This window comes from Streptopelia decaocto (genome assembly GCF_964273445.1).
Source record: "Streptopelia decaocto genome assembly, chromosome: 1".
Lineage (NCBI taxonomy): Eukaryota > Metazoa > Chordata > Aves > Columbiformes > Columbidae > Streptopelia > Streptopelia decaocto.
In genome coordinates, this window is record NC_138663.1 from 42414739 (window position 1) to 42439499 (window position 24761).

At 43.7% G+C, this 24761-nt stretch overlaps 1 protein-coding gene across 1 annotated transcript in view; it reads left to right on the top strand.

The window, feature by feature from the left end:
• GRIN2B (glutamate ionotropic receptor NMDA type subunit 2B) overlaps positions 1-20507 on the top strand; it is a gene marked incomplete at both ends in the record, with an annotated part of 168464 nt that extends 147957 nt beyond the window's left edge. Inside the window, 4 exons of the mRNA XM_082070538.1 lie at positions 12250-12410; positions 14494-14681; positions 16532-16770; positions 18600-20507. Of these exons, the coding sequence (XP_081926664.1) occupies positions 12250-12410; positions 14494-14681; positions 16532-16770; positions 18600-20507 (2496 nt within the window). The remainder of the gene's footprint in view (positions 1-12249; positions 12411-14493; positions 14682-16531; positions 16771-18599) is intronic.
• Positions 20508-24761: the final 4254 nt, after the last annotated feature.

Here is a 24761-nt window from a genome sequence, read left to right on the forward strand (position 1 = left end):
ATATACAGTAGTAATAGAATAAAAGCAAATGTGGACAGCCAGCAGGGCATTTAAATAAAATAATTTAGAATGCAGAAGGTTAATAATAAAAAAAAATAGTATCCATGCCTATGAATTAGTTGGAAATGCCAAAGAAGCTAATAAAGTATCAAAACGGTAATTTTGTAATTGACATAAAAAGGAGAGAAATGGATTTCTGCATGCCTGCAAATTAATATAGATTGATGAAATTTCACACGTATTTGACTTATTTGCTTTTTTAAGATGTTAATGAAATGTAGAGACAAAAGGCCTTTTCTATGCAGCATAGGTCATCTACTTTTTTTGATAGATATGCTTTTTTTCAAAAAAATTAAATTTTTGAGTTGAAACTGGTCAACGTTTTTACTTAAAAAAAAAATTTAGGGAGAGCACAAGAAGGCAGAAGGAAATTCTGATATTTGCCGAAGTAACTCATTTTAGTATAGTTGAAATAAAATACTTTGTTTGATATTTCTGACACATATTTTTCACTTTTAATTTTCTAAAGGAACTACTCATAAAATTGACCTACATTAAAAAAAAAAAAAGGAAAATAAAGATTTTTTTTCTGTAACAGAGGAAAGGGACAGAAGGAGATAATTGGAAGACAAAACAACAGACGTTATCCTGAGGTGAAAGAAACATTTCAAGTTGGTACAAAGCAAAAGTCTCACTGAAAAACCCACAAAAAAAGTATCTGCTGTATATCTGCAGTAATAGATGCTTGGCCATGAAACTGAAAAATGAATTATTTCCCACATTGTACTCTGTGTCACATTAAATCTAAATTATACAAGGATCCCAGATATGCAGAACACTTAAGCATGTGCTTAACTTTGTGCTCATGAGTGGCGACATTAAAGTCAATGGGCTATTATTCACATGATTGAAGTTAAATGCTTTTCTGAGCTTGCAGCTTTTGTACAACAAATACTTGCTCTGGAGAAGTCTAGGAAAAATGCAGAGCGAGTGTATCTATCAGCTAGAAATTTTCCAAGGGGACCAAAATTGGGGGTCAGTCTTGTACCTTGTAAGGTCTGTAAGGGCAAGATTGTCTAACTGGATGGCTTGGATGCAGTGTAAATCTTCCACAGGATTGCACATTGACTACCAACAGACAGACATTTGTGGCACTTTCACACATTTCTGCATGATACGAAGGAAATTTTATATGGCGATGTCCAGAAGCAAAAAATATGCAGTCTTTTCAACAGCAGTATGATTATTGTCAGGAGACCTTTGTGGAGATATGAGTTAGCTAAACAGAAGTAAGACCATGCCACTTCTGACTCTGTCCTCTTGTGATAAAACAGAATATTTTTTAAAATGCATAGAGTCTGATACACCTTGACACACACACACACACAAAAGGGAAGTTCCCAAAACCCTAAACTTTACATTGTGGGGTAGAGCTGATTTTCTTTACACAGAAATTCTCTAGGGGCACGTCTTCCTGCAAATAAGTTGAACTGTGTTCAGTCTTTTGCTTAAATATGACCTTTATACATAACATTAGTGGTACCAACTACTGCTTACAAACATTGGTTCATAATGAAGTGTAGAGAACTCAGAGCTTTGATAGTCAGAAATTTTATGCCTTGAAATCTGATGATTTCTCTGCATCTCTTTGTAAATCATCAGTTACTATAGTATGAACAATTTACAAATACAACATAGTGCAGTATATATCTGTGTAATTGCATATTATGCTAAAGTCTTCATATTAATAAATAGCTATAAAAATAGCTATGGAGTATCATGTTAGTAATATATCTTTCTAATTGGTGACTTACATTTATTGTGCACATAAATACGATCTCAGATAATTTTTTTACAGTTGTAGATGGGTGCATTTATCATAGATTTACTCATTCTTCACTCTTCAGATTGGCACAATTTTTATGCATTCTGAGATCCTTGGAACAAATCTCTGTGCCTGTGTGCTAAAAAGCGATTCAGTAGCTTTAAAGCTATAAATGTTTAAAGTCAGTGGGTTTTCAAGCACACTTTTCTCCCCCCACCTTAGTCCTACTTTCTTTGTCATTCTCCCTCTTTTTTTAAGCTCAGAGCTGCCTAGTGCAGAGTGGTGAGGAGGCTGCGATATACTTTAGCCTTGACTCAGTCTCTCAGGATTTTCTCTTTCCTGTTGGAGGATTTAATGGCAGTAAAAACTTGTAATGGGACTCTTTTGGATTAGTGCCAATTAAAATGCAGGTTAGTTGGGAACGTAAGCAGGTAAGATACAAAAAGAGGGGATACTCAGACTGTAGGCTTAATTCATCCTTGCTGGAAAGGGAGAAATACAATGCCCTGGGCTTTGCCAGTGGCATGGATGGGTGTTGCTGGAAGAGGGGTGCCAGCTATGGACCTGTGGCATGGTCCTTAGCTTGCAACTTCTGTGCTCCCCCCCACCGCACCATCCTGGCCTTTCCCAGATCTTGGGCACCACTCAGTCTTCCTTTTCGTATTCCTTTACACCGTTGCTTGGAGCACACCCTTTGGAGGCTTTGGGAACATTTGGTCGCTTCTGTGCTAATTGTTTGGCAGTCTGGAAAACTAAAACGTCTTTGGAGAGTTACGTAAAGGAGGAAGGAGGGGGAGAGCAAAGGATTGTCCTGCTTCTCGCATCAGTATAAGTCAGCGGAGAGGGAAGCAATGAATATTTTTATTTATTATTTATACGGTGCCATAAATGTACTTGGCACTCTGCAGTCGAATAAAAGACAATGGCCCTGCCGCCAGGATTTGGCAGCCTGAGAAATGAGAGCTGGCCTCCTTCATCTGAATGATCAGGGCTGAATTGCTGGTGGGGAGAGGATGGAAGAATGAGATCTACAGGATTAAAAAAAACATACAACAGTTCCCCCCTGCCCTTTTGACTGTGACATTTGAAGTTTTATGTACATACATATACTTGATAAATATTTGGCAGGCTGTATCTTCCCAGGCGTTTTACTTCACCTGGTGGAAAGGAGGCCTGCTTCTCTCAGGCCTTTGGCTATTCAAGGTCAAACTCCCTCTCAGTCTTAGTGGCCCAGCAGGCTTGCTTGCTTCAGGTGTACCTGCTTCAGTGCCCCAGGACTCACGAGGGAGAGATGTGGCTTTCATTCCTCTTCTGTCATCCCGTTGCAGATGGGAGGCAGCTTTCTGCAGAAGGCTAAGGGAAGGTGTTATCTCCCACCTCTGGGATGCTGCTGAGATCCCTTCAGCTGCCCTACCACGAGTGCCCTGCTTTTTGGTTTGACTCCCTGGCTACAGAGGTGCTTAAGAAATTGTGCAATGTGATGACTAGGCTTTTCTAGTTATTTGAGTGAAAATTCTATCCCCAGTGAAGTCTTCGGGAGGTTTGCCAGACTTGTGCAGGGTTTCACCCTACTGTCCCCACACAAGGTGCTGAAGCAGGCCGGCTACTATTAGTGCTCTGACATGCCTTTTTCACTGAAAATGGAAACGCTCCCCCACCAAACTACATCCTCTGAATTCCTCTGTGTTTCATAATTTGTTAACTAGCTGTCTCATATGCAAACAAAGCAGATTTCAAACTCCTCAGTACTTAGCTGCCACCTCTCCTCTCAAGGTCCTTTTCATCAGTTAATTTTCTCCCTCTGAATGAACATTTACACTTCTAATTATATTAACATAAGTGTACTAACTGGCATCTTTCTGCCTCACTATTTTCTGTTTTGTGCTTGCCTGGGATTATTCAGCAGGTGCCTTTTGCCCAATTGTATTTAACTTCAAAGGAAGCTGACTTCCAAGGATGGAATACATGGCATAATTTGATACTGGCATAAGCAGATGATCTACATCCTCTACATGCATGCAAGCAGAAGTTAAGTGTACTTTAGCTAGGAACCTATAACCCACTTAATTGCAACAGATATGACTCTGCTCATCTGATACCACATCTGTTAATACTAGGGCTGTGCAAGGAGCTTTCATCTCTGACAGGTGAAGTTCAGTGATTCCACTACAGTTTTGTTGTCTGTTCAAACTTGAGGGACACGTAACAGCGTGAATGACTAGAAGCTGATAACTTGCCGAATGTGTCCTGAGGACGTTTTAAAGCCTTAGTGTTACCTTTTGAATGGAGAAGCTGAACAGAGTCTGCATAATGCTCAGACACTTGTCAGACCCAGAAGAAATGTTTTGTTGTTGGTGGATGGACTCCATCCACATGTGATGGTCTGATCCTGGAGTGGCCCCACAGACCTGGTGCATCTCTAACACCTGGGTCAGCAGAAAAACAGTGTGGTCCCAGCAAGCCCATGTAGGCCTGGCTAAGGAAGACGTGAGACCCCTGAAATATCACCTGTTTGGGGCGATGCTGCACTGCCTGAGGTTTGCCATCTTCTGCTCTTTGCAGCTTGCAAAGAGGTTGCACAATCCTACTGTGTGCATTGCTCTGGCAATAACTGCATGTGATGGCGGCTTCTTTCACCAATTGGATCTCCGCTTTCATCTCAGTTATTTTACAAGGGCAACTATTTTTAAAGTTGCTATATTTGAACTCCTTTCTTTTGCTTTCACCTGCCACCCCCCGCCCCCACCCCCGCCACCTCTGCATTGTCCCTAGGTTTCTCTGTTCCCTTCCCTGACCCACACGTGTCCCTGTTTCACCACCAGACATTCATAGATATTTTTCTTCTTGTTTGTGGGTCTGACCCACCCTACATCTTCCTTTAAAAATGACTTTAATCTAATTCTTTGCCAACTTTGCTGCAATCAGCTGCACTGATAACTCCTTTCTCATACTTATCTAGAGGAATTCATGGGTGAAAGCACAATGCAAAACAAGAGCAGAAAATCTGAAACATCACCAGGTACTGAATAATAAGATAAACCACAAAGTCAAAGGCTGAGGAAGCACAAGGTATTTTTATGCCCTCCCAAAACTGCATTATATTGGATTTGATGCTGTTCATTGCTTTTTAAACTTTTTTTTTTTTTTTTTTTTTTAAATAAATCAAGGCACATATTGTTTGACTGGTGAAGGCAAGAAACTGGAGTTGTGCCACTGCAATCTTAGGGCTGATTTCTGTGACTGGGCCAAACAATCAGGAAGAGTTGATGTGGTGACTGGACGCTAATCCGTGAGAAGACCCAGCTGCTGCTGAAGAGGTGGAGGGTGATATTGTGAGGGAATGCAGAAGAAGTGAGGAAATCAGAGCTAGGGTAAAAGGAGGATCTGAAAACTTGCAGTCACTTAGAAATAGCTGAGAGTTCCACCTTGGAGTAAAAAATGTACATAATGTCAAAACTAGGTGACTGTGCAGAGGGGAGAGATGCTTTAGGAATGAAGCTCTACAAGAGATCAATGAGTAATAGAGGAAAGAGCTGCACAGTCTCTTTAGTCTGCTCTCCTCACAGATTATTGTCCCAGTGCTATGATTTAGGTTTGCATTATGATTTTCTGCCTACACTGTTGGGCTGGCACACTCCTAGCTAGGATGCTATTGTAGCAATGTAAAAGTGCCCCGCACCAACATACCAATCGAGTAGGCTCCACCCTGGGAATCTGTAAAGCACTTTCTCTGACAGGACAGGCGATGGAGCACAGTTGTGTGGATGTCCCTATGTGCACGATCAAGCTGGATAAAGAAAAGAATACAATAGAAGCCCTGAAGTTGCTGCTGGCAGTGATGATTGACATTCCAGAAACAAACTGGTCACCACCTGAATGCAGATCAGGACAGAGTTACAGCTTTAAAGAACTTACAAGCTGCAGATGACAAAACTAAAAGACAGAGGGAATAGGATATAACATAGAGAAACACTGAGGAGAGTAATAATGAGCATTAACTCTCACTAGCAATGCTTTTATTGTCTTGCTGTGAGCCTTTTTAGTGTAGTGTTCTCTCAGCATCTCGAGGTCCTAATCAGACTATTCTTGGTACGGTGAAAGTGGAGAGCATGTCCACCAACCAAAGGCAAGTCAATGAAAGACCTGCTGAATACAGCCAAAGGACAGCAGTAGGAATGGCTGCAGGTCTAGATAATGCGTCTTGCAAAGAAAGACTGAGGAAACCAGGCCTCTTTAGCCCCAGTGCGAGAATATGGAGAAGAAAGAGCTCAAGGGTCTTCAAAAACATAAAATGCACTTTCAGAGAAGAGACAATTCTGCTCTGTCTGTCCATGGTGAAGTTAACAGAAAATACTGTAGTTGGACTGCAGCAGGAAGGCTTTAGTTCAGCTATTTGGAAGAACTTTCCAATAGTAAAGCCCTGGTGTAGATTGTCCAGGGAATGGGGGAATCTCCAGCACCAACCATCTTCCTCAGCAGGCTGAATGAAGAGTTGTCAGGAATGGTGATGTCTAGGAGAGACCCACTGGAGAGAACGAAGCAGAGCACGCATCTTCTCATGGCCAGATTCAGATTTATGATTCTGTGGCATTGATCATGGTGCAGCTGGGGGAGAGAAATGTCATATTTTGGGGGTATGAAAGGGACAAGCCTCCTCTCTTTGACACTTACCCATTAACTGTGAAGGAGTTTATTTCCTGGCTGAAACAGAGGATATAGAAGCAAAACAACTAGGGCAAGACATGTTACTGTGATAGATCAAGACTTAAGTGTAGACATAGAGCTACCTCAGTATTAGACTGGAAAACCACTGACCCACTCTTTAATTTTTAACAAGTTCTGGATGAAGCTCCCATGCAAAGAGCCAGATTGGATTCTCAGACAATGAAGATAGGTGCAAGCTGACTGCAGTGACACACAGCTGAACCAGAGCAAGAGGGGATAATTGAGGATCATAGAATCATAGAATAGTTTGGGTTGGAAGGGACCTTCAAAGGTCATCTAGTCCAACCCCCTGCAATGAGCAGGGACATCTTCAACTAGATGAGGTTGCTCAGAGCCCCATCCAGCCTGGCCTGGAATGTTTCCAGGGATGTGGCATCTACCACCTCTCTGGGCGACCTGTGCCAGTGTTTCACCACCCTCATTATAAAAGATTTCTTCCTCATGTCCAGCCTGAGTCTCTCCTCTTTTAATTTAAAACCATTACCCCTGTCCTATTGCAAAAGGGCCTGCTAAAAAGTCTGTCCCCGTATTTGGGCAATGCAGAGAAGTTGTGCTAAAATTATGAACTCAAGCATGGACTTTGCTTGTCTAGCCTGATGTCACTAAATTTTACATTGCAGCTCACTAATAAATGCCATCTTTTCTGAGATATTTGGCCTGTGCCACAACAGATATCTGCTGGTTGTACAGCTGCCAAAAGAGAAAGCAGAGTGCAGCTTGTAGGTACCTGCACAAAAGGTTGTGCCTGATGCCCTGATGGGCAAGTTCAAGAGAGTGGTGGGCACTTTGAGCTGTCTGCTACCCACAGCACCTGGCTCCCTCTACTTTTGGTGGGAGAAGCACTCCTGAGGGTCAAATAGTCAAGTGGCTAGATTCAGCTGTGCAAATGTAGATATCTAGAGACAATACAGGTGTACCAGATTATCCAAAATACCCCCAGGTGCCTGACAAATCTGACACAGGGACTATGAGAGACCTGCTTCCAGGATGAAATTCCCTGGGGCATCTCATCTTGGTCCTTAACACTCGGGCAAATGAACTGAACCTGGAGTATCTAACATGGGCTCAAGCTCTTTTGAACTTGCAACTAACAGAGGAGCTGAACCTGGGGACTTTATCTTCATTGGTCAGAGCTGTGGGGCCATACAAAGTGAAAGAAGCCCTCCCAGAGAAGCTGTGTAAGGGTAAGGCACTACACATGTACATACACACACTCACACTGAGTTTTGCTAGCTCATTATGTTGTCCAGCAGGGGATTATTTCTTTTTTAAGCACTGTAAAAGTAGACAGACTGATAAAAAAGAGCCTTTTTGTTTTGAGAGCTTGCTGAGTTTGAGAAACTGCTTTCAATGCTATTGGCAAACGCTTTACAGTGTAAACAGGGCCTACATCAAACAGACAAATAAGTGCAGATGTGCTTTTCTGTAGGAACCATTTGGTGATAGACAATATATTGAAAAAAAATTTCTCATCAAATTAATTGTGGCCAATTAGACATAACCCATTCCTCCCGTTCCTGAATCCCCTCCAATCGTGGCTGCCTGAATGGGAAAAGCTCCTATCACCTGTTTCATTATGCAGATTGATATTCGAACATCTGAGAACAATGCTGCTTTCTGCACGGCATGGCTCCAAATTGCTAATGAAACAACTCTGCCAGACAAGTCACTTAAACCCGCTCTCACTGCTGCTGCCAACAGCTCTCATGGCGAGTTGCGGAGGGGAGCGGGGAAGGGGCTCTCTACTCTGAATGTGCTAATAGCCCCCAGTCTGTGTGTTTATCACTCTCCAGAGCAGGAAGGTTTCTGCTCTATGACTCTGAGAGGTTACTTTACCAAAGCCATGGTCTGATTTAGACCTAATGCTTCTTGATTTCAATCTGTGGAGTGAGGGGTTGAAGAGGCGGGCAGCTGCTGGGCTCTCAACACAGATGTCTCGTGTCCCCAAGCTACCCCAGCCCTTCAGGCAGATTTGGTGTCTGCTTCCTACCCCAATCTCTAGCATCCACCTGCCCCCCACGTTTGATGTGAAACCAGCTCCATAAGGGATTTCTCTCATGGGTGACAGTGTGTCACATCCATCACCTTGGATACAAGGGGAACATCTCATGACTGAGGCCCCATGGTGGGTGAGTGGGAGCCTGCAGGTGAGATGCACATCTGCCTGGGGCTCTTTGGATGCAGGGCTGCAGCCAAGCCCTGTAGGTTCCCTCTCAAGCAGTCACCTCTTGAGGAAGGCAAAGCTGGGCAGTAGGACAGGGTTGCTGCTGCACTGAAGTGTCAGGTGGGGGACCTACCAGTGCAGACCTTGTACTGCCCTGTTTGCTGCTCCCTGTGACTCCCTGCAGCTGGGTTTGCTCAGCAACAGGTGCAGTTGCTTATCTTCCCCTCCCCTGATATTTTTTTGCCAGAGCCTTACAGGGCTCGTGTTTGCAGATGCCTAAGGCAGAGTAGTTGTGACTTAGGGCTCTAGCAGGAAAAACATTTACATGAAATGATGGGCAAATTCTCTCATTAATCTAAGTTCTGATCCTTTCTGTCAATATCTGTGGTTAATTCCTTTGTCGATATTTACTGAGGCATTGTAATTACCTCTGCACAGGCTGCCTCCATGTAGTGGCCCCTGCATTGTGCCTCAGCTTCTGTCTCATGTCTCTCAGGCCCCTTCTAGACCAGCCTGCCAAAGTGCCCTGCTTCCCTGGGGCTCACACTTCTGACCCAGGCTCACTCTTCCAGCCCTTGGCAGAAGACAAGTGTCTTTCCTTACTGAACTCTTCGAAAACAGTGTCAATTAATACTCCTCCTATGGATCTTCTCCAGTTTCTCCACACATGTTCCTCCACCATGTTGCCAGGAGAGGACATACTCCTTCCCCATCTGTCTTACATATTTTCTGGGGAGGCTTGTATGTCTTCTTGTTCCTTCTGTATGAGCTGCTTGAGGCAGAAGTGAGCTCAGAAAGATGTAGCAGGTTTTGATTCTGAAGAGCTCTTTGGAGATTCCTCCATCCCTGGACTGAGCTGTACTGACCCATTGCGTAGCAACAAACATGGGGATTTTTCAGCTGCCTTCTCCTGCTAGAAAGTTGCATGCATATACCACCATTACTTCTCACATGTGAAGAAGTTAGCCACTTCTCTCTGGCTCCAAGGGCTGTCAAGCCAGCTGGGCATCAATTGCTTTCAGCTTTGCTAACACCAAACCAGGTGGCTGGGGATGTGTATTCCTCTTAGCTAATCAAGTTAAAGATCTCTGGTGTGGGTCTCATATGAACGCTTTCAGACTGTTTCCTGTCTTGTCATTCAGTAGGCTATGGTTGAAGAGTGTGTGCATGTGGGTGTGTGGTGAATAATTTGCATTTGCAGGTCTGTTCTGACTGAGGAATGAGCAGGGGGTAAGGGATGATGAGTTAATGTGCAGTATGTGGTCTTGCAGAAGCCATCAGCCTGGCTTCCTTCTCTAGAAGCATGCTTTTCCAACTGCTGAAAACAGTAATTTCTTGAAGAGGGATGTTTTAATTTATTGATTGATTGTCCAGGAGGTTAAAGATTAAATACAGAGCCTTTTACCTCTGACTGCTAAGATGGGCTCTCGAACACAGCAGGGACAAAAGATAGTTCAGAGGTGGGATCATTTTTCTTATCACAGCCCTGCCTGATTCTATTATACTTCTTACTCCAGTTCATAGATGCAGTGAATGAAGCAGACAAAACTAGAGATTCTATCACTGGGAATGGAGGGTGGAGGTATAAAATGGACATTGGATGGGGCTTCTTTTTCTCTTAACACTCTTTGGGCCCAGAGAGAGGCTGTCATAGCTGCTGCCTCTCTAAAGGACGTGCTAAAGCTGAGGTCACACCATTGATGACTGGGCCTGTCTCCTGCTTGCCCTGCTGACTTTACCCTGTTGGAAGGCTTTGTGGGGATGGGGTGTGCCCCATCTGCCCTCAAGACTGGGTTCTGCAGCCTCTGGGGAAGCAAGTTGCCCACTTTGCAAACTCCTATTTTAGCATGTCAGGGGGGAGACTGTGTGCCTTTGTGTCTCATATAGCAATGCCCTTCTTGTGGTGGGCCCCCTAAGCTGCTGCTGTAATCAACTTGGTAAAAAAAGAATAATTTTAGCATGCTGCAGTGATTTTTCTCCCATCAAAGTTTATTTTCATTACAGGTTTTGATAGCTCTGAGTTTGTCTTTATCCCTAGGGAGTGTGACTAGGTTCTAAGAGCCACCTTACTGCCTGTTTTATGCTATGTGAAACCTCTTTTTTTTTTTTTTTTTGGTGATGTGCCAACCTGTGGTTCAAAGAACAGTCCTGATGTTTTCTATTGGCTTAAAGCAGTAGGACATGTGTTCTCTCTCACACACTTATGTGTGCACATACAAGCCAGCCCATTTCACCCCCCAAACTGTAGAGATGATTCCTTGCACAGATAGAGGGGTTGACTGGTACATAGAAAACAGGTGACGTGAATGGTGTGTTCACCTACCCACAGACACAGCTGCTGGTCAGCCTTATTGCTGAGATGCTGTGATTGAGATACACTGCTTTAGTGGCTTTGGCATCCTCAGCTGAGTTCATCAGGTTCCAAACTGGTTGTGAGTAGAACACAAGAACAATGCTTATCTGCATGTTTTTTAAGCTATAACAATAGACTGCAGCCACATTGCTGCTATAGGAGGTGGCAATACATGCCTGCATGTATTCGTGTACCAGGTGAACTAATGCTGTTAAATGGGTTTGGTCTGACCATTAGCATGTTCTTAGTGTGCTTCTCAGGTATATACACACAGTCACAGTTAAGAGTTGAGAATTAGCACCAGGCAAGCTACTCCTTGGTTTATCAAGAGTGGAGGTGGCTCCCCTCCATGTAACCTACCATTGTGTCTTTTCTTTACTGCTTATATAGTTCCTGGCTTACAATTCTGTGTTCCTTCTTGTCTGCTGCTCCTAGGGGTTTTAAGCTGTCTTGATAATTGACAGTCTAAATTCTACTGCTCATAAAACCCCAGAGACCATTGATTATGACTTGAGTTAAGCAAGTGGCATACAAAATCTCACAGCCTTGCAGCCATAGTGGAATGTTATAATGAATGTATTTCTTGAGAGCAGCAAGAGGTTTGGAGTATTCTGCCAGCTCTGTTCTGGGCATCAAATGTTACTAGTGACTTCCAGCCACTAATAGCATTTCATTTGGGACATTTGCCCAAAAGTTTGAAAGCTGATCATTCGTTTGGTGAAGTGGGTGTGTGGTGTTCTGAGAGGCATCTCTCCTTATTAATTGTTTTTCTACTTCAGTCAGAATCAGGAAGTGCAAAGGCATCCACAGAGCTCAAAAATATACTCCTTAGAAGCTAAATTACACTTTGTGGATAAAATGAACACAGATTTTATTGAAAATCTTTCCCTGACTGTGTTCCAAAGCCACTTTTGCCTTTTCCCTTTCCTTTTTCCTTTTATCTAACCTCCTTTTAATCTTTGATCACTGGCTATTTTATGCACTTAATACAGAGTGGACAAAACGATTGGGTTGCTCAGATTCACTTCTTGTTTGAAAACAGTGAAATATCACCTCAGTAATGTTTTCTACATGATGGTAAAATAAAATCAGAACTACCTTCTGAGAAGAGTGTGTTCTCCCATCCAGATGACTGGTTCTTGCTGAAAGATTGTGAGAAATGTTCTTTTTCTGTCTCCCCAGTTCCAGAAACCTAATGACTTCTCACCCCCTTTCCGCTTCGGGACGGTTCCCAATGGCAGCACAGAAAGGAACATTCGCAACAACTACCCTGAAATGCACAGCTACATGGTGAAGTTCAATCAGAGGGGGGTGGATGATGCACTGTTCTCGCTGAAGACTGGGTGAGGCTTCCTTCTTCCATGCTTACGCACCACAGAAACCTGACTTCTTTGCATTCTTGTCTGGAAAAAAATTGTGTGGGGTTTGGAAAATGAGCCTCAGTGGTTAAAAGTATAACAAGACCACATAAAGCACAGGAGAATAATTCTGTGGTTCTCTTAGCCATGTTTTTCTATTGAAATTTATATAAGAGTTTCTGGTTTTGCTGTGTTTATAAGACTATTTCAAAAAAATAAGAAGATCTTCTGTATCCCTGTGTATATAAGCCTTGTGTGTATGAGTCCCAAAGACGCTGCTTCATCAAGATGTTTCATGCTGATGCGTCCTTATGCATACACAGGAAAAGCTCACACACCTCTGTGGACAAAGATTTTTTCAGAGCATTTATACTGTCAACTGGAAATTCCTTTGTTTTCTCTCCTTCTGTTTATAAAAGATTACGTTAATCAGGAAGCTGAAACAATCCTTGTCAGACTAATCCCACCCCAGTGTATCACTAACTAATATAGTGTAATGAAAGGTGTGCTTGAAGCAAATAGTTTGGAAGTAGCCCTTCTCTCTGGAATATTTTAATATCAAGGGCTGAACAAAATGTTGTTTGAATAATAAGGAAGTATATAAAATGAGAGCATTTCCTTGGCTAATTTTGGAAATGTGGGAAAATTCATTAGCAAAAATATGTTTGAACAGCTCATCCTATTTTAACAGCAGTGAATCTGTAAAAGATCTAACCTAAAATGCCATTTTGTAAGCCTTTGTCCTTTGTAATTAAAGACCTCCTCCCAGACCTGACCATTTTGATTGTCAGAGCCCAGCCCCAGTGACAAAATAACATTCTTCCTTACACTTGTGTTGCAGCCTTATGAGAAAGATCATGCCAAAGCACAAATGAAGATGTTCAGCCAATTTATTTACTAGATTGACTGAATATTCCTAAACCTGTTTGCCAGATTCAGAGACACTCAGCCCATTATATATGACTGTACTGTTGTTGGATGCCATCCTGGGAAGGTACATTTGCCAGGATAGTCATCATCCAGGAAATAAATATTCTCTGTCCTGGAAATATATGGATGAACTAGAGTTCATCACTTGCGGTAGATGTCATCCTGGCTTCATATCCACTCTTGGACAGACTTCCCCACCCATATGCATTTGAACTGAGATAATCACCATACTGGAAATATATGTGCAGGAGGTGTATTGAGAAGACAGTGTGGGTGTGAGAATGTGCAAGGTGGAAGGTCTTTGGTCTTTTATTGGAAAGTGCTTCATTTCAGATCTAGTGGGAGGATTTATTCACCGTCTGTCTTTGGTTACATGGAAGATGTAGTCCTCTGAGACTGCCCCCCACACCAAATCATTTTTTGCAGCGAGAGGAAGGCTCTTGTCAGTCTGCTGTGCTGTCTACCCATCCCAGCCCATAATGGGGATTTCTCTGTGTTGAAACAGAATTTTTCTTGTGGTTTTCAGCTGAGCACACTTCACCACAGAGCTACTCATCATGGTAAACCATAAAGCTTTTGTCGTGGACACTTGACATTAGTAGTGCTTTCCACAGTAACTGGGGAGTTAAACATGATGTTCTGACTACATTTAATCTGAAAAAATCACATTTTGCTCAACTAAGTCATGCCAGCAGTTTGAATGGGAGATAACATTTTCCTTACTCTAACCCCTACTTTGCTATCTAATATTGATACATTTTATAAAGGACTTTAGGTTCCTTTGAGATGAAAGGAAGTACAGAAATATAAGCTATTCTTAGGACTATAGATCCCCTTTACTTCTTCCTCATTCATCTTCATCTTACAGTGTTTGTATTTCAAATTTTCTTTCAGATCAGAAATTATGATTATCGAAGAGTCAGAAAGGAATAGACAGTCCTCATTTATAACCTACCTTCACATGTGGACAAGTTCTAGGTTCAGATTTTAGTTAACTCTGATGAAGGTGAAGATGCAACCTATTGTAGTCTGTCTCAAAGAGGTTCATTTCTGCCTTATTTACCTGAGAACACCTTTGAACTCATCCAGACTCTGTCTTTTCTGTACTATACCTCTCTTATTTCTTGCACCTGTGCAGGAAGTTGGATGCTTTCATTTATGATGCAGCAGTGCTAAACTACATGGCTGGCAGAGATGAAGGCTGCAAGCTGGTGACGATTGGGAGTGGGAAAGTGTTTGCCTCCACTGGCTATGGCATTGCCATCCAAAAAGACTCAGGCTGGAAGCGACAGGTTGATCTTGCCATTCTACAGCTTTTTGGAGATGGTAAGTGACAAGATAAAAGAGGAGCTGGAGTTTTCCTAAGAAATACCATGTTTTGCATGTAAGAAATAGAAGTTCCTAGCTCTGGTGCTACAGACTGGAGTTGAGAACAGAACATTGTTAACGAGAGTTTGTTAGAGGTATTACACCAAAAATATGAGGATGTCACTTGTTTTATGTTGCTGATGTAGGGTAGCAGTATCCTCAAAAGTGATGTCAAAAGTGTTAATCATCTGCCATCTTTCAAGACAGTAAAGGTTTCATAGAACCAGCTCAGATGTGTGTTTGAAAGATATCTTGTGCAAAGGCTGTCTTTTAAAAACAAGATTTCTGTTGTGAACTTTTCACTATCCTTGAGGATTTGTCATGACCCAATCTACTAAATATACTGGACAGTTTGTGGTCATCCCATGCTTTATAGTTCTAGACAGGATCAAGCCATGCAGAGTTTGCAAAATTAAAACATAAATATTTCTGGATGAAAGAGTTAACTCAGTTTTTCCAAGACCTCAAAAAAACCCCAAACCAAACCAACCAACCAACCAAACAAACAAAAAAAAAACAAAGAAGGAATTGAGACTCAGAAGCATATTTTGAAGTGACTTTTTAATCAGAACAGTATAGTTACCTAGTCCATCTCAACCTTTACATAGAAATTGTTATTATTAAAAAAAATATTCATGGGATAAGGAGCTCCTTCTTAGAAAATATTTTCCTGGCTTTCCCTTTCCCTTCCATATTACATCTTGCTATGTCCTTTTTTTGAATAAATAGCATTCACAGGTTATTTTATTTATAAGTATTTTTTTCTGAATTCTGAACATAACATATGGTATAATAAATATGGAAAGAACATAGCTCTGATATACTTCAGCAGAAAATTGACCACCTGATGGATAGGGTATTCTATCTCCTATACAGCAAAATATGTATTATTTCAAGAAAAGACCTAAGTTCTCCATAAAGCTTTAAAGCCTGTGCTATGGTGCCACATAAATATATGGATTATTTTTTCCCTGTCACTGGACTGGAGGTTGAAAATGTGAAGAACTAACTTTCTTAACAGTGTGAAAAGAATTGCCAACCTGAAAAGCTGATTTGTTTCTGGATGTCTTGGTCTGTGTGAGAATGTTTCTCTCTCTCCTCTCCTGAAAATAGCATAAAGGGATTAAGTGGGGTATGAAATTAGACTACAGAACATTTGTTCCTAGGTGATACAAATTAGTAATTCTTTTGATTGGTCAAAGGGCTTGGAAGTATTGAATTTGGACAAAATTGAAGGGAAGAAAAACAGGTAAAAATGCATAAATATTTTTGGGAATATTGCACCTACTTTGACTGAGCTGTGGAAAGAGATGGAAACAAATTCAAAGTCAGACATTTTGATTTTTAAAAAAAAATCAACATTTTGATTTTTGAGCTGGAAACGTACAATGTTTTTATTTAGAAGTGACTCGTTTTTGTCTACCAGTATCAGTCACGGATTTTTCCCTTCATTGACCTAATATGAAAGTGGAAGTTTGTGAGGCCAGGTCTTCAGTCATCTGGTGGACAATTTTTTCAGGATCTCACTGTAAATATTTGGCAAGTGTGATAGCTGTGTTCTGTGGTACAGCTTTTTGTGTCTAATATCTGGCTGTGGAAAAATCCTGTTGCCTTCCCCGTGACAAATTGCACCTACCCCTTTCAGAAGGACTGTCAGGATATTTCGTGGACATAATAGATGTGCAAAAAGAGCATGGCCACTGGAAATGACCTTAGATCAGCTTATTGCTTTCAGCCTGGCTCAGCTTGAGCTCTTTAGCCATTTCAGGCCTATCTAACCTGTTTCTTTACCCTTTCTGTCTTTCTAGGTGAGATGGAGGAGCTGGAAGCACTGTGGCTCACTGGCATTTGTCACAATGAGAAGAACGAGGTTATGAGCAGCCAGTTGGATATAGATAACATGGCAGGTGTCTTCTACATGTTGGGAGCAGCCATGGCCCTCAGTCTCATCACCTTCATCTGTGAGCATCTCTTCTACTGGCAATTCCGCCACTGCTTCATGGGCGTCTGCTCTGGCAAGCCTGGTGTGGTCTTCTCCATCAGCAGGGTGAGTGTCATTAGCTAGCAGGGAGGAATAAAGGATTTATTCAGACAGTCTTAGATATTGGAGGGGAGGAAATTCACAAAGACTAACACAGGTGGCATAGAGTGGTGGTCTGCAGGGTAAAGGATGGCATCTTTTCATCGTTAGTGTTGCAAGAGCATCTAATGTTTTTATGTGACATCTCTGGTCTCTGCTGGATTATGGTCACAGAAATGGAAATTTCACATGGAAATGAAAATGCAGTATAGAGAAAAGGTAATGGTAACTGTCTGGTCCTCCAAAGTGAGTCGAGAGGAGGCAAAATTTGGGGACAATAAGTAATGGTGGACAACATAATCAGAAATTCAGGAGTTTTTTCATTGTCCTCTGTATTACAGCTGTTCAGCTGACCTTATCTTGACCAGAAATGTGCTATCATGGACAGTCAGAAGTCTCTAAACAAAAGCCATGCCCTAAAACACACAGGAATTCTTCCAGAGAGGATGACCACATGAACTTAGCAACTGCCTTGTGCAAATCTGCCTTAGGGCAAAATATTTACATTTAAAGCAGATTCTAGTCATTTCTGAGTCATTTTTCTGCTATTAGTTTAGCTAGCAGTGTCCCATTTGGAGCTTTTTTTTTCTTCTTTCAAGCCACTGGTCCCTTCTCCTGATCCATTCTGAAGTGAGGTCAAACCTTGGCACTTTTGACCTCAGTGTCCGATATAACAGAATTAACTTTGTGCAAGGAGTATATAATTGCCACATAACATATAGTTGAGGAGAAATGACAAAGTCTTTCCAATATAGAAGCACAGCCTCTCTTCTATATTGTTAGCTTCCAACCTGGTCCAGTCTGGAGCTCAGGAGGGGGACTGTGTTTGGTCATCCTTAGCTAAGTACAGATTATTTTATTCTGGGGTTATCTGTTAGACATGGGACAGGTTGCTGAAAATTCTGAAAAGTGTTAATCATCTGCTAGCTGCTGAGAAACCATGGTAACATGGTGTGATCGTGTCCATTTCACAATTGACACTCATCAGCAGGTGCCATTTGGCAGGCCAGGGAACAAATGAGCCCCTTTCCTTGTGCTCCTAGGGGTAGCCCTTGAAAACAGTCTATGCCATGGATAAAAAGAGCTAGTGGGGAACATGGAGGAATCAGGCACTTCTGCTGCCTGATTTGAGGTTGAATAGAGGACTTTTTCTTTCAAGGTGTCAATTTGGAGCCTTTTATCACTGTTAAATTTAACAGAATGCAATTAAAAATTCTATTGTACCTCACTCAACCAGATGCAAAAGACCTAAATACCTATTCGGCAGTCCTGCTCTTTCTCTGTTTCCTTTTCTAATCTGTACTGAAGATTAATGTAGCTAAGTTTATGACAAATGAAGCTGTTCCCTTTTTAAGATAGCTTCTGTCTCATTGATTCACTGATGTCCAGATGAATTTCAAGGGCCGAAACAGGCTTTCTTCCCCTCATCCACACAGAGTCATTTGTCTTGATGATTTTGCTCCCAAGGATATTATTTTGCCCATTTGCCATTCCATGTTACACCTACTAGATTTGAGTAACTCTTACAGATGCAAGCAGGTATTCCTGCATCCTGCAAACCAGAGGAAGAGGAATAGAGGGGAAGGAAAAAATGTGAGGGGAGCGAAAGAGGGGCAAAACAACAAGGGTTGGTAGAGCAGGTCTGAATTGATTTGATTGTGCTTCACGACAGAAGGCTGACAGGCCTTGCTGCCCTACAGGGACATGCTCTTGCTGCACAAGGTGCTTCCCAGTCCAGGTCCCCTTTCATGTATTCTTTGCAGGACCACTCACCTTCCTTCTTTCCCTCATTTCAGGGTATCTACAGCTGCATCCATGGTGTGGCCATCGAGGAACGCCAGTCAGCAATGAACTCGCCCACGGCGACTATGAACAACACCCATTCCAACATTCTCCGCCTGCTTCGGACAGCCAAGAACATGGCCAACCTGTCAGGAGTCAATGGCTCACCACAGAGTGCCCTGGACTTCATCCGCCGCGAGTCGTCGGTCTATGATATTTCCGAGCATCGCCGCAGTTTCACCCACTCAGACTGCAAGTCCTACAACAACCCCCCCTGTGAGGAGAACCTCTTTAGTGACTATATTAGTGAGGTGGAAAGGACCTTTGGCAACCTCCAGCTGAAGGACAGCAATGTATATCAGGACCACTACCACCACCACCACCGCCCCCACAGCATTGGCAGCACCAGCTCCATCGATGGGCTCTATGACTGTGACAACCCACCCTTCAACGCCCAGTCGCGGTCCATCGGGAAGAAGCCCTTAGACCTGGGGTTACCTCCTGCCAAGCACAGCCAGCTGGGTGACATTTATGGCAAGTTCTCCTTCAAGAGTGACCGCTACGGGGGCAGCGGAGCCCACGATGACCTGATCCGCTCAGATGTCTCTGACATTTCCACTCACACAGTCACCTATGGCAACATTGAGGGCAACGCAGCCAAGCGGCGGAAGCAGCAGTACAAGGACAGCCTGAAGAAGCGCCCGGCCTCTGCCAAGTCCCGACGGGAGTTCGATGAGATAGAGCTGGCTTACCGCCGGCGCCCGCCACGCTCACCTGACCACAAGCGCTACTTCAGGGACAAGGAAGGGCTACGGGACTTCTACCTGGACCAATTTCGGGCCAAGGAGAACTCACCACACTGGGAACACGTGGACCTGACAGATATCTACAAAGAGAGGGGAGATGAGTTTAAGCGTGATGCAGGAGGAGGAGGGAGTGGATCCTGCACCAACAGGGCCCACCACAAACACGGCTCGGGCGAGTTTGGCGGAGGCAACGAGCACAAGCATGGTGTAGTGAGCGGAGTCCCAGCACCGTGGGAGAAGAACCTGACCAACCTAGACTGGGAGGATCGGCCCGGGGCTAATTTCTGCCGTAGTTGCCCTTCTAAGCTTCACAACTACACGCCATCGGTGGTGGGGCAGAACTCCACCCGCCAGGCCTGTATCCGCTGCGAGGCTTGCAAGAAAGCAGGTAACCTGTATGACATCAGTGAGGACAATTCGCTCCAAGAGCTGGACCAGCCGCCTGCTCCTGTGCCCGTGGCCACCAGTGCCACCTCCTCCTCCAAATATCCTCAGAGCCCTTCCAATTCTGCCTCCAAGGTGCAGAAGAAGAACCGCAACAAGCTCCGCCGGCAGCACTCCTATGACACCTTTGTGGACCTGCAGAAGGATGACTCGGCCCTGGCCCCCCGCAGCGTCAGCCTCAAGGACAAGGGCCGCTTTTTAGAGGGGAGCCCCTATGCCCACATGTTTGAGATGCCAGCCAGTGAGACCACCTTTGCCAACAACAAGTCCTCAGTGCCCGCCACCAGCTACCACCACCACAACAACCCCGGCAGCAGCGGGGGCTACATGCTTAGCAAGTCGCTCTACCCCGACCGGGTCACCCAAAACCCTTTCATCCCCACTTTTGGGGATGACCAATGCTTGCTCCATGGCAGCAAATCTTATTTCTTCAGGCAGCCTGTGGTGGCAGGAGGGCCCAAAGCCAGGCCAGACTTCCGAGCCATCGTCACCACCAACAAGCCGGTGGTCTCAGCCCTTCATGGGGCTGTGCCAGCCCGTTTCCAGAAGGACATCTGTATAGGGAACCAGTCCAACCCCTGTGTGCCTAACAACAAAAACCCCAGGGCTTTCAATGGCTCCAGCAACGGGCATGTTTATGAGAAACTCTCCAGTATTGAGTCTGACGTTTGAGTGAGAAGGGAAGAGCGCGGGGAGGGACTGGGGGTGTATGTGGAGCATGGGAGGGCGGGGTGGGATCAATCCCGATGGCTACTCTCCTGAGTTGTCGTTAGTTTGTGGGATACTGGAGTTCTGAGTAGTGCAGCACTGGTGACAAGTGCCACCTCTTTGGTTTCCCCTCTTCCTCCTCCTCTTTCTCACCCCTCCCTTTTTATCTCTTTTCCATATTCTCGCTCCTCCCATTCTCCTGCATTCCTGACCATTGCACTTTACAGTGACATCGGAGTTGGATATCCTCGCTCGTGATTTCAGGAAGTGGAGAAAAAGGCAGGGAAGGGATGGGCTGAGGGGGAGCAGCAGTGACTCTAGCATCTCACTTTTGCTGGCTCCTGGCAGAGAAAGGCATGTGTACACATACACGTGTGTGAGTGACAGGAGGAGACAGCAGAAGCAATGTAATGGACATGCAGGAAAATACGCTTGCTCAGGCAACTCTTCCTAAAACTGCCTAAAAAAGAATAGTGTTTGAAGATGTGGAGAAAGTGAAGAGGGAATAACACAACTAACTTGATGATGCACTTATACGTTAGCTATACTGAGGTTCTCATTACATAATTTTGTGAAGTCTACGGGGGTTTAGGGCTGAAATATACATATATATATATATTTGCGTATATGCTGAGAAATTTTATGCTAAAATTTTGAATTGTCTGCTGGGCGAGTGTGGGAGGAGGGAGAGAAGGCTTGTCTTGCAGGTCTGGCTAGTGGTTTCACTATGCCTATTACAGCCATTGAATCTGTGGCAGGCCAGTGGGAAAGATGGAAAGGAAGTGGGTTTTGATCCTGAAGTCAGGGAAGCTGCTGGGATCTCTGACAGAGGATGCTGATTTACGCTGAAGTGAGAGGAGTCTGGGGAAAGGGACACAGGCTTGGTTCATTAGCTGTGAATTGCTGACTAGTTGTGACATACTTAAGAGTGGGAGCAGTGTATAGTATGGGTTAGCCTATACGCGAGTATATATGATAACATTATACTTGAAATGTCTGTGGAGAAAGCAAAATAAACCCATAATCCTGTAAGGTGTCTGGATAACAAACAGAATGGAACAGAGCTAAAGAGTAGGGAAGGGCAAAAAGTTTTACACTGTCACTTCAGGATGTACCAAGCCTGTTTTGGCATGTCCTTTCAGTGAGGAGGGTGAGAAAAAAAGGATTTTCATCCTTCTGCCTTCCCTACCCTTGGCCAGAAGGTTGGAATAAAAAGAACAGAGTGCCCTCTGCAAATGCTGGGATGGTGCTGGAGATGAAAAAAAAATGCCATGGAAGGGTGCGTGTGGTGGCGGAGGTGCTGGTGAACTGTTTCAATGCCTCCTTGCACATGTGGAAATGGGAGAACGGTGTGTGCACCCATTGGAAATACATATATATATTTACTATTGAATGTACAGGGGAAGTACGCGCCTTGTCTTCCTGGGAAGAGGTGGGCTTGAACAAGTGCCAGAGAGCACAGAAACTTGTGCTGAGGGCTGAAGACAAGACGTGCAAGGTCGAGATGTGTGTGTACATGTATGTGTGCCTCTGCGTGCGAAAGAGAGAGATACTAGCACAGGCGCAAAGCTGGAATAGCCTAGGGTTTCCCATCCCTGCAGTTGTAGTGACAGCTTTCCTGGTGCACCTAGTATCAATGAGTGGTTTTTCTTTCCATTGTATCATTTTAGATGCAAGTTAAACTAAAGGGAAGGGAGCAATGGTACGAGTGAGAAGCTGAACTCCCCTTTCATGTGTCTTCTTTCTCCTGAGGTGGGGATGTGGGCCAGCCTCTCCTGTCCTGAGAGATATGGCAAAGTTTCTCCTGCTTATCCTGGGTCTGTCCCAGTATCTCAATGACCATGGCTCACCAGGGGAAAGATTGAGAGAGCCCTGTGCTGAGGGCATGGGGACACTGCTGCGGACTCACTCTGAAAGGAGATGGCAGCCCCGTCTTTATGAGCCACTTGGAGCTGAAAGCCAACTCTCTCACATTCCTCACCGCACCCTGGTTGATTTTATCTTTCTCTTCTTAAGCCAACAGAAGGCCTTTTATTTATTTACCTATTTATTTTATTTATTTTTTAAAGTTGGGGTGGGGGGAGGGTGGATTTGCCTGTAAAGTCAAAGAGTGTGAGGAGAGGGTGGGAAGGGTTGGTGAGGGGAATATTTTCTTATATTTCATTGAGAAAATAAAGGAGGGAAGAGGGGGAGAGTGTTTTAAGGGAACTTCTTATTCTTTCCCTCTTCTCTCATTACAAGGACAATAGGGAAAGAAAAAAAAAAAAGAAAAAAAAAAAAAAAAGAAACCAAACAATTTAACAGAGCGATCTGCAATCCAGAACACACGGCAGTTTGTCAGACACCTCTGACAGCGGCCACCGAGAAGGCGTTCCTTTCATTTGTAAATATTTCTTTTTTTATTGCGTTTTTGTATAAATTGGTGTTTATCTTCTTGTGAATATTCAGGTCGTGGGGTGGGAGGGAGGGGAAGTTTGTTTCCGTTCTGTTTGTTTTCTATGACTTTTCAGGCTGCGTTTTTGGAAGCGGTTTACGCGGGTCGAGGCCGTATGAATGAGGGAGAGGGAGAGAGAGAGAGAATGAGAGAGAGAGATGAGTGTTGTGTTCCCCTGAGGCCCCCCGTATTGCCCTGTCACCTTTATCTTCGTGAATGGAAGACGCCGGAACGTCACTTCAAGCCTTGCCAGCAGGGTTTCATGTTTTGATGGAAACACCCCCAATTCCTTTTTGCATATAAACTCTCTGTACCAGCATCTCTCTGTGGAGTCTGGGCCTCAAGGCACTACGCTGTCTTGATAGTGGTGGGGTGAACCATCAAGTTGGCCACTCAGGTTGGACCATCACTTTGACATTAAGAGACTTCTCCAATGCTACTTTGGTTTAGAAATCTTGGACCTGGGAAAGCTCGTGATAATTTCTGGTATTTCCTAAGGGCTTGGGGGGAGCTTGACAGATGGTGAGGGCAGCTAATCTCTTTGGTGGTTATCTCAGTACTTTTCCGTCCCTCCCCACCTGGAATGAGGAAACTTGGAGGGTGGCTCTGCAGGGAAATTAAGCCGAAAACAAACCAAAAAGAAGTTAATGGAACTTTTTTCAAATCTCTTCTTAAAGGTTCTGATTTTTGTGTTCCGGGGTGAAAGTTGGTTCATATTTTCTCTGAACTGGTGTGTCCCTTGTTCCACTGATTGGCAAATGACAGTTTGCCAGAATCATTATCTAGTGTTGATACTGTTATAGCACTGTTAACACTCCGAGTGCTCTGCAAATATTAACTGTGCCACAAACCACTCAAATGAATGCTCTAGGGCAACCAGAAAAGAAGAACTGGAAATTCTGGACTGAATCACTGGTCTAACCACAGGAGCCTGGTATTTTGCCTTCTCCCATAATAGATTAGGCCGTGTGTCTATCAGGTTAATCCTTTCTCCTACAAGTGATCTTTTCTGGTTGCTTTGTTTCTTTTAGTTCTGACAGGTCAACAAGCTTCGGGACAGAGATGAAGGGGAGGGTTTGGGAGGGGGGAGGGTGCAATTCATAATCCGGAAAATAAATTTATGATGTTATTAAACTCTGATTATATATTTAGAATTTTAGATTTGGTGTACTTTCATTCTAAGTATTCAAGTGAATCAATCAGGTAATATTAGCAGCAGGTGTTGTCTATACTAGAAAACCACCCATGTGCTGTTTATTACCTGTCCAGAAAAGAATAGGATTTCATACCAGAGCCTGACAAAACTCCACATTCCCTCCCGTGTCATTTCTCCCTTTTTCCTGTAGAAACACCAGTATTTTCTGGGGCAGTGGCTGGGAACAATTCCCCTCTCTGAAGGTTTCTGCACACAAGAATACCGAGCAAAAACCTCTACAGTTTGGTGACCTCTACTATATATTTGCAGCCAGCCTCCCGGGAAAGATTAGGCACCTTTGGCAATGTTTCTGACATTTGCCTCCACGCTCTAGCCTGAGGCACGGCACTCTGAGAGGTATTTTCATGAACCATGTTCTTCTGAAGTGGTACTGAAGTGTATGTACTCAGCTGAAGGAGGATGTGTATGAAGGAGCCAGAGGAAATATTCTAAAAAATCAAATGTGCCATGCACAGTGGAAAGCAACTGGCAGGTATATCTTGCAGCCATGGATCTCCATTTCATAATCCTTCTTGGAGTATTCACACCAGTGTTTTGGTGTAGCGCAACACAGCACGGCCTGGTGTAG